This window comes from Empidonax traillii, unplaced genomic scaffold (genome assembly GCF_003031625.1).
Source record: "Empidonax traillii isolate 1590-97213 ecotype Southwest subspecies unplaced genomic scaffold, ASM303162v1 scaffold33:size3420811, whole genome shotgun sequence".
In the NCBI taxonomy this organism is placed as follows: domain Eukaryota; kingdom Metazoa; phylum Chordata; class Aves; order Passeriformes; family Tyrannidae; genus Empidonax; species Empidonax traillii.
This window is the reverse complement of record NW_020955226.1, coordinates 2,352,484-2,369,564: the sequence shown is the minus strand read 5'-3', so window position 1 is coordinate 2,369,564 and position 17,081 is coordinate 2,352,484. Positions and strand designations below refer to the sequence as shown.

The 17,081-nt window shown below is 36.3% G+C and overlaps 1 protein-coding gene across 3 annotated transcripts in view; it reads left to right on the top strand.

The window, feature by feature from the left end:
- Positions 1 to 17,081, top strand: part of LRP2 (LDL receptor related protein 2) — a 113,874-nt gene that overhangs the window by 57,606 nt on the left and 39,187 nt on the right. For all 3 annotated transcript variants that reach the window (XM_027911526.1, XM_027911527.1, XM_027911525.1), the window contains exons 30-45: positions 316 to 493; positions 2,480 to 2,608; positions 3,697 to 3,863; positions 6,140 to 6,283; positions 7,168 to 7,277; positions 7,625 to 7,802; positions 8,138 to 8,351; positions 8,821 to 9,060; positions 9,190 to 9,378; positions 10,491 to 11,411; positions 11,953 to 12,118; positions 12,610 to 12,768; positions 13,679 to 13,968; positions 14,954 to 15,157; positions 15,533 to 15,775; positions 16,860 to 16,985. In XM_027911526.1, the coding sequence (XP_027767327.1) occupies positions 316 to 493; positions 2,480 to 2,608; positions 3,697 to 3,863; positions 6,140 to 6,283; positions 7,168 to 7,277; positions 7,625 to 7,802; positions 8,138 to 8,351; positions 8,821 to 9,060; positions 9,190 to 9,378; positions 10,491 to 11,411; positions 11,953 to 12,118; positions 12,610 to 12,768; positions 13,679 to 13,968; positions 14,954 to 15,157; positions 15,533 to 15,775; positions 16,860 to 16,985 (3,658 nt within the window). The remainder of the gene's footprint in view (positions 1 to 315; positions 494 to 2,479; positions 2,609 to 3,696; positions 3,864 to 6,139; positions 6,284 to 7,167; positions 7,278 to 7,624; positions 7,803 to 8,137; positions 8,352 to 8,820; positions 9,061 to 9,189; positions 9,379 to 10,490; positions 11,412 to 11,952; positions 12,119 to 12,609; positions 12,769 to 13,678; positions 13,969 to 14,953; positions 15,158 to 15,532; positions 15,776 to 16,859; positions 16,986 to 17,081) is intronic.

Sequence of the window (17,081 nt, the reverse complement as noted above, 5' to 3'; positions counted from 1 at the left end):
GTCTTTACTGGTGGGTTCCCTGTGTTCTGCCCTGTAGTTAGACTGCTGTGTTAATTCCTCATTCTGTTCATCTCAAAGGGTCTATATAGCATTTTAATTTTTTTAAAAAAACTTATTATCTCCATAATTAATGTCTTGTTTTCAGACAATAGAATGTAGTTCATATTCTTTTGCTGAAAAATATCGTTTAGATGCCACTACTTCATTATTTATTTATTTATTTAAAAACCATGCTCAGCTCTGTTATTACTTCATTGCAAGCTTTACATATGCAAATCTCCAGAATTAAATTGATAAACAACATTGTCTTTTTAGATATTACAACATCCACATGCTCTAACTGTCTTTGAAGACTTTGTGTACTGGAGTGACCGCTATACTAATCGAGTAATTCGAGCCAATAAATGGCATGGAGGAAACCAGACAGTTATGATTTATAACATTCACCAGCCTTTGGGGCTTGTGGCAGTCCATCCTGTAAAGCAGCCTAATGGTAAGTTCATCAAAACAACTTTGCTAATCGCAGAAATAACATGCAGGAACATCCTACATTGGCACACCGAGAATCAGCCTTAGCAGCAAATGGGCTGGGCTAAAACAAGCAAATAATTCAAACTATTGACTTGCAACTGGCCAAACTGGTATTAGGGAAAGTAACCACCTAGGCAGCATCTAAGGGTAATGACTAGCCAAAAAGAATAATAGGGAAGTAGTATGTGTAATTTTCTTGCACTTTGTTCTGAGTGTTTTTGTAAGACAATTGGAGCATTTTTGGAAAGTATTTTAATTGTAAAAATTTCTCTGTTTGGCATACCAGACTCAATTTCTTGTGTGTTAATAGTACAATTATTTTGGAAAAGATGACTGTCATCAGCCTTCTGTGTAAGAAGTTCTGCATTATTTTACTCAATGAAACAATAATAATTGTAAATAAACCCCTTCATTGCATTAAATCTTCCCTCTATGGTCTTATGCAGGTGATCTTTTGCAGCTGAAAGACTGTAAAAAAAATATTTTTTTTTCCTGTTAGGTAGAGGTATCTTTCAAATCAGACTTTTCCTTCATGGCATGACTTGAAGTATGGGAAATATATTGATAAGAATATTATCTTTCAGCTTTTGGTATATTTCTTGTGTATGGAGTGTTTCCAATTAATAAATATTACAATGGCTTACCTTTTTTTTTTTCCTTAAAATACACCCCCATACCAGGGAGGGTAGAGACTTGCATTTGAGTAAGGCACTAATAATTTCAGTGCTGTATTTGTTTTGGAACAAAACCTTCCTCAGTCATGTTTAGAACTGAAACCACTTAGCATTCTCACTGCAAATTGTTGATTTACCAGGGGATACCATTAATTTATGGATCATAGCTGTGATTTAAGAGATTTTATTTTACAACTCAAGGTTTAAAAAAACCTTCTATCACTGGTGGAGAAGTTTCTTTCTTTTTCTTCATTGTATTAATTTAGTACATTTTATGATATTTCATTTTAAATTGTTCTATTTTACTTTATGTGGCCAGATAGAGAAGGGAATAAATCACTTGCAGAATAGCAAAACATGCAGATGTTGACAAATGAAGAAATAATTATCTGCAGATTGAAATTCCAGATGCAGTATTAAAACTGTCATCCGCTTTCCTTTTTTGTAAATCATTAGATCTTACACAAACCAGAGTTTAGCTTCATAATACTGATGAGATTAATAATTTTCTTACAGTTTGATTTCTGAGCTTATGCTATTGTTTTATTGTCATGTTAATTTGTTTTCCGTTCTTGTTAGTCTTTATTTTAGGAAAAATTGCGCAATTTCCTGGAACTTCCAAGCTTCTTAGAATAAGGTCTGCTGCAATTGCTAAGGATATACTCAAAAATCTGATTTTTGTTTTCTTATGAAGATGGCTCATCCCATCAAAGAGGAAAAATCCTCTTCAGCAGCTAGTTGATGGAAGTGATCTAGGTTGAATTTTAGTGTGTAGTAATAACAGCAATCAGGAGAGACCCTCTTCGCTGTCTTTTTTTTTAGCATTTTACAACTTTAAACTGACAGTTTCAAAGCAATCCAAGAAATCTGGCATTGAACTCCCACTGTCTTTGAACAAGGCATATCAACTATTTTGTCTTCGGTTTCTCCAAGAAGTCTCAGTAAATAATTTAATAATCAAGGACTGAAAATCCCATAGACCTCTGGTACAGTTAAGAAAAGTCTGAAATGGAGTTTTAAAGATTTTCTATGATGCATAAAATTTGAAAAGAACACTATGATAATAGTCCTTGTTTTACGTGGAAAATTTTATCCTGTTATGAGTGTATTTTATAGCTTGTGGTTCTTGGAAATTATTTCAATTTTTTTAATTTTAAAGAAATAGCAAAACTGACTTAGTGCTGGGTTGATATTACCAGGTTGCAATGAGATAGAATATTCTTTCCATTCACTCATATTGTTACAGTTACTAATAGTTCCTTTTTAAATTTTAGGTATTAATTCCTGTGCATCGTCCCCCTGTAGCCACCTCTGCTTGCTTTCTTCATCCGGACCGCTTTTTTTTTCCTGTGCTTGCCCTTCAGGATGGATCCTTTCTCCTGATAACAGGAACTGCATGAGAGGTAGGGCAGTAATAATGAGATGATAAGAAAGACCCAGTGCTGTCAAATCCATCCCTCTCTTAGGCAAAAAGTAGTGAGCTGCTGCTCATGAAATCAAAATTTGGGACCACTTTAGGCAGACTTCCTTTAGGACACGTGGAACGTACTCAGCCTAAAGGTTTGGAGACAGGTTTGGAAAAGAACTGAGTCAGAGATTCAGATGCTTCATTTGGGGAAAATGGATGAACTCAATTTTCTTAGAAGCACTTTAAAGAAGCTGCATTTTAAAATCTCTCACCGCATTGCAATTGGAATACATCTGGAAGGATTTTATTATCCGTTAAAAATGAAAACATACTCTGGCAGATTGTTGTGTTCATTATAAGTATTGAGCTCAGAAACATGTTTTTAAGAATTGTAATTGTAAGAATGTTGAGATGCAGAATTAGAAGGGACTCCCTTTCTTAGTCAAGTTTGTTTCTTTCTTGCCCTTGACCTCTTATCATATGTCCTCTTTCACCAGTCAAGCTCTAGTTTTAGATTAATCTGTGTTCTTGCCAGAAATTCACTGAAAACACAGTACTGCAGTTATATTTAATAATAAAGATCAGCAGTTGCTGTGGTGACATTGTTCTATGCTGGTGAGTCTTGCTTAGAACCCATCACAGGCAGGTCCTGCAAAATCTCAGAGCTTTGCCCTGCTGGTTCCCATCAGGTCATGCAGATTCCTCAGAGCTTTGTCCTGATGGTTCCCATTCTCAGAGATTTGTAAAAGCTGCTTAGAGCAGCTCCATCAATGTCCTTCTTCCCTTGGCCAGCACTGAGGGATCCTGTTTTATTTACTTCCTTTCTCTCAGAATTTGCATTGTGATTGCCCAGTGCTGAAACTTTAAATGCTACAACAAGCTCAGTAACTGATAACCTTGCTTCTAGTGAGGGATCAAACTAGTGATCACTAGTGAAAGCACTAGTAAGTGGTTTCAAAGCACCACTGGTGACATTCAGCCCTTCTCAGCATCAGGGAACTTCTGGGTGGGAGCGGGAAAGCGTATCGTGATGACATTTTCTTGAGCAGAAGCAACTCTGAGTAACACTGTATGTTTTCACAGTTGAACACCCTTTCCTTATTGCTGTAAGAGATAATATAATTTACGGAATTTCTATGAACCCTGAGGAGAAGACAAATGATGCTATGGTTCCAATAGCAGGAGTTCAAAATGGTGTCGATGTTGACTTTGATGACTCTGAACAGATGATTTATTGGGTTGAAAATCCGGTAAGTCAGTATTTGGGTTCAAAGTGTGCATTAAATTCTTTTCATTTTTAAAAAGTGTTTTGGACCGAAATATATTAGCTTTGCTGGTAAGAATTTTGATAAAAATAGTAGAAAAGAATGCAATGGTGGGTGTTTGTTTGTTTGTTTATCCCACTAGGAAAAAGTAAAGAAACTTCATCTCGTAAAGTAGTTCTTGTCTTTGGCAGCAGAAACATTTGATTAATGATTTCTCTGACTCAGAGACATGAACATGAAATATTGGAAATACTCTCAGCTCTGCTGTGCTATAGTCCACTTTCTCTCTCTTAAGACTTGATGCTGCAAACACAGCCACAGCACTGCTCCCCACAAGCATTACATTGGACACAGTGGCATTGAACATTAGAAGGAATGTACATGCACGTTATCTGATCAGATCTAAAAAATAATTTGAACTAATTTTTAATAGTTGATTATAATTGTTTGATGAAGTGTTTTTATTGCTGGTCCTGAACAAAGGAATTAAAGGTGTTCCCTAAGCCTAGTTTGCAACTTAAAAAAAAAAAAAAAAAAAAAAAAAAAAAATTTGCGGGATGGACACTTAAAAAGAAAAAAATCTGTGGTAGTCTGGGAAACAGATGAGATAGGACGCTACTGATTCAGCAGTATGTGTTAAGTCTTGGAAACGTAAAACCAGTTCTTTTTTTCAAGAAAATCAGTGCTTAGGTCCCAGAGATGTGTGATGGTAGATAAGAAGATTTCACACAAATCTGTTATGTTTCATCACACAAGATTTTTGTTCTTTTTTTTCCTCAACTTGTTTTCTTTACATTTTGTACCTTTGAAGTAAATAAAATCTTAAAATCTTTTAATTATAAAGCCTTTCCATGCCACATATAAAGAAAATACAATTTATTTAATTATTTATTCTTTTAAAGTGAGAATGTTTGTTCCAATTAAGTATTTAAATAGACCTACTTAAGCAAACTTTTTCCCAAGAAACTAGATAAATACTCAGGAATGTATGTTATTCTCCCTGCATCTGAAAAAATGTTCCTGACAGACCTCAGCCAGCAGATACAGCTGACATATACAAAAGCTTTTTCAGTTCTGTAGGAGGTCAAGGGCTGATCCATCCATTAACAGCCCTGACAAGTGAAATACCAGGTGCCCTTGCAGCCTGAGTGTGGGTACATGCTCTGTTTTAGTTAGCCTGACAAATGTGTGACTCTATCCCTGACCTGCAGACCTCAGGCTTCTGTTGCTCCCAAACAGAGCTGAAACACCTGTGTCAGTCATGGCTCACTCTGAGAAAAAGCCGTTTTTCTATTTTCTAATGACAGAAGCATATTTGCCTACTTTCTTAATTGTCCATCAGCAGAGGGCCTCTTCCTTAACACCACATTTTGCCTTCATCCTTTGCATGTTTGGCTTTTCCTGGAGTTTGTCTACACTTGCATAATTTGTTGCTGTAATTTCAGGGCCAGTGTTGGCAGCATTTGAAGCTGTAGTTAGACCTCAGGTGAACATCCACTCAAGTGAACATCCACTAGCTTGTTCACTCTTTCTGAAGCAAACTCAGGAAACAGAGATAAAAATAAGAGTGCCCTCACTTCTAAAGTTTTTTCTTCAGCCATCATGTTCCACAGGTTGTTAATTGTAAATGTCAGTGGTAGGCAGGATAATTGTCTTTAAGGTGCCTATCGTATTAGTCACTGTCATAAACATCCAACGTCCATCAGGCTCTCACTGTAGGGTTTATAGAGTACCAAAAATTATCCTGTTTTCCTAATTTTTTTCAGAAGGCCTAGGGATTCAAGGACAGGATAATTTGCAAATAGCACTATGTTGTTTTGAGTCAGCAAGCAGCACTCTACTGATGTCTAGGAAATTTTAGTTGTTTAAGTCATCAGTGAATTTGGCCTGGAGCTCAGTTTTTTGCCATCTGAGATTCTGATTCCTTTCTGAAGTACCTTTTTCAGTTCTGCACTGAGATATTTAGACAGTATACTGATATCATGGTAACAAAGCAACGAAGATTATGCATGGACCATATGATCACTGAATCCTTTTCCTACAGTTGTTTCTACCTTGTTCCTGCTCTGAGGTGGCAACTGCAACCTGTTGTCCATTTTTTACTGCCTGGACCTGCTCTATTTCTGCCTCTACCTCCTCCCTCGTTGAACTGGGCTAGCGTTAGAAAAGGTTGCAGTATAAATTAAGTACTCATGTAGCTGGAATAGAACAGTGTTTTCTGCCCTTGAAGTTTTTTTACTTTTGTTGTCTTTTTTTCTAAGGGTGAAATTCACAGAGTGAGGTCAGATGGAACCAACAGGTCAGTTTTTGCTCCGGCAGCTGTTATTGGTTCTCCTATTGGTCTGGCATTGGACTGGATATCTGCAAACCTGTATTACACTAACCCAGGGACACAATCAATTGAGGTAATTATTTAAGAGGGACAATTGGGAAGCAAGAACCTAGATTTTTCACTGCTATGTATACAGGTTGAAATTAGTAATATTTATTTAGTGAAAAGCTGAAATTAGATTTATTTTAAAGTGCAATCAATCTATATAAAAATACTTTACAAACTTGAAAGATAAAGTTAAATTTGAGTATAGTCAAAAAGATTGAGAGCCAGAAACCCCTTCAACTCATTAGGCTTCTGGTGTTTGACACAACCTCTCTGATGACTAGAGTTACTGTTACTATCCTCACTTCAAATCAATGATCCCAAAGCAGTGCCTCTGATAGTAAAGGAATGTTCTCATTGAATGCAGTAAGGTCTGTTCCCAAAAACTTTGACAGCGTATTAGGTAGCTTTCTGGAGACTAGCAGTCTAATGGTATGTCAAGGATAAAATTGCCTTTTAGTGTAGGGAAATAGAGGATAAGTAATACATAATGCAATAATGGCTGTGAATAAGCCCAGTCATTAGTGTCCTTGTCCCAAAATATAAATACGTACTATTAAATTAAAAGGCAACTAATTTGAGCAAATGAAACTGGATACACCCTAAATCAGCATTTCATCAACCCCTTCAGGCTGTAATACTTTGAAGACATCATGGAAACTGAGAAATGAACTATTTTCATACCTAGGATACTTGTTAACGTAGGCAGGTTCTGAGCTGCAAGCAGCTCATTCAAGGAGTGCATGTTAGAGAAGGGAGATTTTAGAGTAGAGAAAAATGTGCTTTATTTTTGCAGTGTTTGAGAAAATCTACAGTTTGAACTCACTGTTTGATTTAGGCTTCCTTCCTGTAATTTGAAAATGTACCATAAGTTCTGTATTACATGCTCTCATGAGTTCAATGTTTGCATAGGTCCTGAAGCTGCATGGTGACATAATGTACAGGAAAACACTGATTACCAATGATGGCACCCCTCTGGGAGCTGGCACACCAATTGGTTTGGCAGTTGATCCAGCAAGAGGGTAAATTTCCAAAACTGCTGTTATCTTTGCACAAGTGTATTGTCCATCTTTTTCTTAATTTTTAGGGTCTTCAAATTGCATCCTGGATTTGGCATGGTTTTGCTCTTTTTCATATTTATTCAGAATTTATTTACTCTTTTGAGCTCTAGACAATAATTGCATAGCTTCATAAATTATTGCGTAGATTTTCATTCTCCTTAATTTACCATATGCTTGTATGGTAACATTTTTCAGTTAAAAAGACTCTCGGGATATTATGATCATGACAAAATCTCTGAAAAATGGGACTCTGGTCCGTTGATCGCTTTTATTAGCTTTGCTAACAGATGTGATAATGGCTGTTACAGGAAGCTGTACTGGACAGACCAAGGAACTGACAGTGGAGTCCCAGCAAAGATTGCCAGTGCAAACATGGATGGATCAGGCATACAAACGCTATTCACTGGCAACCTTGACCATGTAGAGTTCCTTACCATTGACATTAAGGAACAAAAGTTGTACTGGGCTGTCACGAGCACAGGAGTGGTAGGAAACATTTTTTTATAATAGCTTTTTAATCTGTCTCTGAATCTGTGGTTCACATGAGTGATTCAGTTACTTCAGTTGTCTCTTGTAACTGGGAGTTGTAGGGCCAGGCAAAGTCTGAGTAAGTGTTTTTATTAAATACCATTAAAAGTATATGATCATAAATCATATACTGCTCACCTGTTCCTTCCTACCTTGTACATAAAGATTTCATGCATAAGAGATTTTAGTAACGTGTTGCATTTAGTTTTATATAACATTTTCATTTTATTATAACATTGAACTTATTATAAAAAAATGTAATCCTTATCTTAATCTTTGAACTGATTTCATAGATTGAGAGAGGCAATGTGGATGGTACAAACCGTGTGACCCTGGTGGTTCATCTTTCTCATCCGTGGGGAATTGCTGTGTATGATACGTTTCTGTACTATACTGATCGAGATTATGAAGTTATCGAACGAGTTGACAAATCCACTGGTGCAAACAAAGTAGTACTGAGAGATAATGTCCCAAGACTAAAGGGCCTACGTGTGTATTACAGAGACAGTGAGTATTTGCAAGAGAGATATTTCAGTATATTCAACTTGTGAAAACTCAAACCTCCCATACATAGAATGTATGCTCTTTCAAAGGAAATGCTTCGATGTGGTTTTCAGGAAAAGCTTCGGAAACATTTTGTGTGGTTTTGGTAAAGAGATGGTCCATCATCCTGTTAAAGCATCTATTGGCTTATGTAATTTTACTAAAATATTATCAATGTAGTGTTGACTAAATAAGAAATTTTGTTACTTTAACTTCAGATCTGTTTTATCTGCTTCTTGACCCCACTGATCTTAGATGACAAGAAACCAGCAAATCTATACACATCTGTACTAAAAGGAACAATGATTAGGATCTTTATTTTTGTCAGCTGATTGTTAATACTCTACAAATATATGATTTTGGATATATATCTGTGGGTGTTTGTGATGATACCGTTCAGGTTTTTATGTCTTGCCATGTGTGCCTTTCACAGATTCTGCTGGTTCCTCAAATGGCTGCAGTAATAATATTGGAGTTTGCCAGCAGCTTTGCTTGCCTGTACCTCATGGATTATTTTCCTGTGCCTGTGCTACCGGCTTTCAGCTAAATCCTGATAACAGAACCTGTTCCCCATACAGTTCATTTGTAATTGTATCTATGCTTTCTGCAATTAAAGGATTTAGTTTAGAGACATCAGATCACTCTGAAGCCATGGTACCACTGGCAGGAAGAGGTATGTGAATATTATAATAGGAAGAAAACTTGTGATGCCTAGTATTTTGGCATTTCTTCCTGGCATAACAAATTTTAAATAAGTTAGCTTATATAAAAATATTAATTATTACTTTTCAAAATATTTCAGGACGAAATGCGCTTCATGTGGATGTTCACATGCCTTCTGGTTTCATTTACTGGTGTGACTTCAGTAGCACAGTTTCTTCTCAGAATGCAATACGTAAAATTAAACCGGATGGTTCTTACTTTAGAAATGTTGTTACAAATGGAATAGGACGAAATGGGATCCGTGGCATTGCAATTGACTGGGTAGCAGGTAAGCACAGCTGAATTTAGGAGAAGTTTACTCTTTACAGACTGAAATTTTAAGACTAACAAAAATGGATCCTAAAGGAACTATTTTGAATGGAAGTACCATGGTTCTAATTTGTGTCTCTCTGGACGAATTTGAAAGGAAGATGAAGTAATGAATGGCTCTTATTTGTTGATATATGTGTAAAGAGGAAAGTTTATCAGAATAGATGTATGGAGTCTTTTCTCTCATAAGGATTTCGTAGTTGTCTTAAGTCTCTTTTCTTGTCTGTACATTTTTAAGTTGCTGTTATCCAGTGTACTACCATCGTGAAAAACATGTACCAGAGAAGAGTGCACAAGACTTGTCTGATGACATTGTCAATAAGAAAGGACTTTTCATCTACCCTGAGATTGCTATGTATAAATATTGTAAATTATAATGAAAAGTAAAAATAAACAGAAAAAATCCTTTGTCTTTGAACTTTAATTTCCCCACTTGCATTTCTTGTTCCTATTTAAATATATTAGAGATTAATTCAAATATTAACTCTTCAGAAAGTATTAATCAAACACTGACATTACTACCTTGATTTTATATGTATATGTACTGTATATATGTTTTGCAAAAGTTCTTCAGTTGATTGATAGGCTTGTTGGGATGAGTTTTAGGAAAATCATCTTCTGTAAACACTTAATTTAGTTACTGTATACAATCCTGTGTCGTAACATGGATTTAATAGTTTTGTGTTATAAATGGTAAAGGAATAAGGCTATGGAAGGGCTAACCAAAGGCTTTTATATATATATATATATATATTTATTTATATACATATATATAAAAAGTACATCTAAATGACAACTGTAGTTAATGCACTTTTGGTCTTATACCACTGATACCCATGGCAATCCATTAGTATTTAGAAATTATTTGACTACTGTCAGTTTGGGTGTCTTCTTTCTAATTCCTCAAATTGTAGGCAAGTATTTTATGCTTCCAACTACTAAGATATTTATGATGGCTATTCATTTTATGGTTTATTATTTTAGCAGCTTATGTTTCTCAGGTATTGATGTTAATATTTAACTTTATCTTTTCTCTTTTTTCTTCTTTCTTTTTTTTTTTTTAATATACAGGAAATCTTTATTTTACAAACGCATTCCTGACGGAGACTTTTATCGAAGTTTTGCGCTTAAACACAACTTATCGTCGTGTGCTGCTTAAAACTACTATAGATATGCCAAGGCACATAGTGGTTGACCCAAAAAACAGATATCTGTTCTGGGCAGACTATGGGCAAAATCCAAAGATCGAACGTGCATTTCTTGACTGCACCAACAGAACAGTTCTTGTGTCTGAGGGCATTGTCACACCTCGCGGGTTGGCCATAGATCACAGCAATGGCTATGTTTACTGGGTGGATGATTCCCTAGATATGATTGCAAGAATTCAGCCTGATGGTGGTGATGTTGAAATTGTTCGCTATGGCAGCCGCTATCCAACTCCATATGGTATCACTATCTTTGGCAATTCTATGATCTGGGTGGATCGAAACCTGAAAAAAGTCTTCCAAGCCAGCAAGGAACCAGGCAATACTGATCAGCCAACAGTAATAAGAGATAACATTAATTGGCTAAGGGATGTTACAATTTACAACAGTAATTTCCAGTCACGTTCACCCTTTGATGTCAACAACAATCCTTGTTTGGACAGCAACGGAGGTTGTTCTCAGCTCTGTTTTGCCCTCCCTGATGTGCAGACACCTAAATGTGGTTGTGCCTTTGGAACACTAAACAGTGATGGCAAGAGATGTTTCATTTCAAATGATGATTACCTGATTTTTGCTCTTGAGAATGCCCTCAGAAGCATCCACCTAGATCCCGAAAATCACAGTCCTCCCTTCCGCACAATCAATGTGTTAAGAACTGCTGTGGCCCTGGATTTTGACAGCATAAACAACCGAATTTATTTTACACAAAGTTTTCCTTCAGGGACAGGAAGAATCAGTTATGTTAGTATTTACTCAGGAATTGGCTCTCCAACAGTAGTTGCATCTGGTAAGTGCACTGAAATGTGATACGATGTAATTAGGTATTAAAAGTGGACTGCAGCACCTAGAACTAGCTCAGGAAGTATTTTTGTTCTGATGGGCAAGGTAGATAATTTAGTTAAAATGTCTAATGAAATGTACCTTTTGCTTCCTCATTTTTTATCTCTTCTGACATTTTTATTTCATCTTGATCATAATGAAACGGAAATATAAAACTGGGTAGATATTCTGTAGATAAAAAAAGTAATAAATTAAAATTACATGTAGTAAATTAATATTATGAAATAAGAGAGGATTCTTGCTACTTGGAGAATAGCAATCAAAACTTATGTTTATGTGAGGAAAAGGTGTTTGTAACCCTACTGCATACACAGGACTGCCTGAGTGTTAGGTATTACTACTTGGGATTTTTAAATGGACAAATTTGCTCCGGCACCAGTGGCATTTCAAAGAAATCTTTGATGTTGCCAAATTATAATAGATGGAGGGTGTTGCAGTATCTAGGAAATCATACTGAGCTTGTGTGTGTTTGCTTGCATGTGTCTAAGACCTGGGGACTCCAGATGGCATAGCCTTTGACTGGATCAACAACAGAGTTTATTACAGTGACTACCTCAATCAGACAATCAGCTCCATGGCTGTGGACGGATCGAATCACACAGTGATTGCGCGGGTGCCACGACCCAGAGCTGTTGTATTAGATCCCTGCAGAGGGTATGTGCTGCTCTTTATTTTGACTGCAGGTGAAACTACAATTTAGACTTTGACAAAGACTACCAGACACTTCCTATAGGCCTAATCCTGAACCTTTTTCTGTTGTATTCCCCTGAATACTTCAGAAGAATTCTTGTTTCAATATCAAAACATTTCCTGAGAGGCTGGCGGCATTACTGTATTGTACTGTACTTCTAATTTTGTTACTAATTATGCTGTATTTAAAATTCAGAAAGATAAGAAAGAGATTAATTGACTTCACTGGGTTCATATAAGAGCTTGAAAAATTTTCTGAGGTTCTCTCCAGTGGACCCCAAGGATCCCTGCTAGAAGAATCCCTTGTCAGTGTGACCTAAAAGAGAGGGAGAAGTTTCTTCTCCAGTAGTTTTGCACTGCACACTTCAGTGAGGGACACCAGGGTGGAAGTATCCTGGAGCAGATAAGGGCTTTGTGTGTTTTATTTCCTGAAAATATAATCATGTTGTTGACAGGTATATGTACTGGACTGACTGGAGTTCAAATGCAAAGATAGAGCGAGCTACACTTGGAGGAAACTTCAGAACACCTATTGTAAGCACCAATTTGGTATGGCCGAACGGGCTTACCTTGGATTATGAAGAACAGCAGCTATACTGGGCTGATGCAAATCTGTATGTATTGATAACACACTTGTTGGTTTACATGTAGTTATTTTTTTAATAGCTCTGTTTTTATTTGTCCTCACTTCCAAACTGTTTTTTGGCATTTCAGTTGAATTTGGTACTTGACAGTATGGAATGTTAAGAGTTACTTAATAGCAATGCAATGTTGAGTTTTGATATTCCTGTGAAGCTACGATGCAATAAGAAGTTTTGTTATGCAGAAGGGTAGATTTAGTCCTCTGCTTTATGCATTTGTACCTGCTGCCATTTTGTTTATCTTACATGCTATTCAGGACTTTTATAGATATCTTCTCCAGCAAATATAGTCCCAGTACACATTTTACATTATTCATTGTTCATGATTAATACCTGTAACCTGTGGAATTTGGCCTGATGTTCTTGCTGTTGCCTACCAGACAAATCTCTACCCTTGAACTTACACCATCAGAATTTCATCTATTATCAGGGGAGTTTTTAAAAATTATTAAGTTTTCTAGCCATTCAAATTCACTTGTAGTCTCAGAGAGATCACTGTAGCAGTCGTACCTTTCCTCCCTGGCTCCTTCGGTGTAGCAATTATTTTTCAAACTTGTCCTTTGCCGTGTCAGAAGAGTGTTGTCTGTAATGGAATAACTTCTATGGCCTGTGCCCTTCGGGGAAGAAGGTGTTATTTGAATTCATCTGTGTGCAGGAGGGCAAAGCACTTGTAATGGGATGTCTGTTTTAAGGGGAATGCAGGATGTCAAATGAAACATAAGCTTTTCTGCTTCAAACTTTAGTTAATGGAGGTGGGGAAGCATAACAGCACCCTAGATATTGGTGAGAATTACTGAATTGCTGGGGTAATTAGGGCATGGCTTTATACCTAAGTTAAAAGACTTTTTTCTTTTAAGATGTAATAATTTCCTTGTTATTGTAGGCAGAAGATTGAGAGGTGCACTCTCACTGGTACAAATCGTGAGGTAATTGTTAGCACTGCTCTGCATCCATTTGCAATGACATTGTTTGATCAGCACATATATTGGACAGACTGGAACACACGAAGCATTTATCGAGCTAATAAGTACGATGGTTCAGATCAGATTGTAATGATCATGAATCTTCCACAAAGACCGATGGATATTCATGTCTGGGCAAAAAGTAAGCAGCAGCAGTGTACCAACCCTTGCAACCAGTTCAATGGTGGCTGCAGTCACATCTGTGCACCAGGTAAGCTGTTTTACTTGATTACTGTAAGCTAGTACTATTCCCTGTATAGAGTTTGTACTATAGCAGTTTTAATCACATGGGAACAACTGAAATATTTCTTACGTTCCCAAATTTTTAATAATTATCTTATTTATAAATGCAATCAAAATGTTTGCCATTTAAGATAGTGGTATTTTACTCACACACGTAAGGGTTGTGCCTGAGAATCCTCACACACAAAAATTAAGGGTTTCTCTAATTTAAACCAAAGCATTCTTTTCTGAGGTTTAAACTTTTCTTTCCTCTTGGCTGAGACATGAAGTGAGTGCTGTAGGATATGCTTACCTTAGGAATATATACTCATACACTGTATATTGATCAGATGCTTCCTACAAGATGTTTAAAAAATCTTTATGGTCTCTATTTCCTTATGACATAGATGTTATAGAGCTGTTTCATATGTTGTAAATTTTTGGGAGTTGTGATCTTTGACTTTGAAGAACTCATTCAGGACCTGTTTGCATCTGTAGTGTCTTAGATGCCTTTACAAATCTGTCTCGCCTGAAAACAACTCAAACTTCTTGTTGATTTTGAGAAGCACAGTGTGTCTAATGCAAGGAGTTTTGAACAGCGGTTTTGATATTGAGTAATGAAGTGTCAGTAGGTATAGCTGTGATAATTGAAAGCATCATGTGCCATCTTGCTGCCACCAAAAAGCTATTTCAACAACAAGCAAGTCCTAAGACACTCCAAATTCCGATCTCACTTCCTCTGAGGAATTCTGAAATAGCTTTTGTGGGATTAAGTGGATTTGCATATCCTTAACTGTGATAAAAGTCTGGCTAAGTCACCACACTACTATCTAAAAAAATAGGTCATACAGGAATTGTGAAAATTTCTTTACCTTTTTCAGTGTTACAGCTGTGAATGCTGTAATAGAATCCTATACAAAGAATCAATATTAAATTTGTTCCTTTTTTTTTTTTCCTGTCAAATGTAAATTTAGGTCCAGCTGGTGCAGAATGTCAGTGCCCCTCTGAAGGTCGCTGGTATTTAGCCAATAACAACAAGCATTGTATTGTGGATAATGGTACCAGGTGTGATCCTGGTTTCTTCACATGCCTCAATGGGCAGTGCATCTCAGAGCGATGGAAATGCGACAATGACTATGACTGTGTTGATGGCAGTGATGAGTTGGAAAGTGTGTGTGGTAAGCATTTAAAATAACTGCATTAGAAAGCGGCTGTATAGTCTGTCTTGCCTGTTCTGTATTCTCTGTTAGTTTTGTGGCTTTATGATCATGGATCTTATGGCTGTAGTTTGGAAACAATCCCTTGCTTGCTCATGGTCTGAATAACTAGTGATTTGCTTTAGAATCTAAAAACATAGCAGTATGGAATTTTTATCATATATAGCCAATTTCTACTTTTTTAATTCAAATATGTATTTTACTTTTCATGCAGTCCGTTTTGCAGCTGTGTTTGCCCTGGCAGGTAAAAATATTGTGATTTCACTTGTTACTTTGTCAGAGAATTTAGATTATGTTTTATCCACATTTTTTTTTTTTAATTTCAATTTTCTGCAGCTTTCCATACCTGTCAGCCGACAGCGTTTACCTGTGGCAATGGGCGATGTGTTCCCTACCACTACCGCTGCGATCACTACAACGACTGTGGAGATAACAGTGACGAGCTTGGCTGCTTGTTCCGAACCTGTGACTCCAACACAGAGTTTACTTGCAATAATGGAAGGTGCATAGCTCTTCAGTATGTCTGCAATGGAGTAAACAACTGTTACGATAATGGCACATCAGATGAGAGAAATTGCCGTAAGTTTAGCCCTATTACCTAGTGCCTGTTTGAATCTGGCTCACTAAACCAAGGAAGAGGGAAATGTGGCTTTGTGTGAAGAGTTGCAACAAAATCAGTAAATACGATAAAAGATTTTTTTATTTGCATTATAGATTCTACTTTGTTTTATTTGAAGCAAATAGAAGTGTTAAAAGATATTCTGGTATACATAATATTTTTATATATATATATAAAATATTATTACGTAATAAATGTTACTTTAAGGAGTCTGCCTTAATGCAACAAATGCTCACACAGTGCTTAGTGTTAAGTCTTGTGAGTGATCAATCCCCCATGGATTTCACAAATATTATTTCAGATAAATTAAATGCAGGGTTTATATTACAGCAGGATTAGCCTGGAGCTTGACAATGGGCTTTTGCTTTGTGTCATGCTATATTAATTATACTTGATTTAATCATCAGGAGTGTATATTGTGACTCCATAATTATACACCTTAAGATTCTCAAAAAGTTATCAGTCGTGTTTGTTTTCTTTAAGATGTAAACTATGATTAGCTCAGTATTGACTAGTATTGCAGTTCCTCAAAATAATCATGTCTGTGCACTAAGATTAAAATCTTCAGTGGAAAATTTATATTTGATGTTGAAGAAATTGATGAAAATATATTTAGAGAATTTTTTTCTATTTTAGGTGCACACTGATTTTGTTTTTTTGTGACAATTTTATTTTTGATCTCAGAGAAATTTGAATATTTGAAATTCCTAGTCTATTAGTCATTTGTAGTTGGTCTGATGATTCACACCATACCAAATGGTTGCAAATGCAGGCATTACAGTGTGAATACATATCAGTTTTCATTCCCTCACCCACAAGTATTGGCATGTGGTTTTTTGATCATGTTTTTGCCAGGACTTCTGCAATAAAAACAATGATCTAACTGTTCCCATGTAGCATGAGCAATACAAGTGATGCACTTTAGAAAGTGAGTGATATGGGACTCTTTTTAACACTGTTAAGTATCTCTGAACGAGATACAGCGTAACAGTATTGAAAAAAAGCTCTAAAGAACTTTTGCTTTTTTTTCCTACCTCCTTAAAGCGGAACGTACTTGCCAGTCTGGTTTTACAAAATGCCAAAGCACAAATATTTGCATTCCTCGAACATATTTGTGTGATGGTGATAATGACTGTGGAGATATGAGTGATGAGAGCCCTACTCACTGTGGTAAGTTAACAGGGCCTTCATTACTCGAGTAATTTATTCCACTGCTTTTTCCTTTTGGCATAAGTCACACTGTTCTCAAAATATCTATTTCTGTAA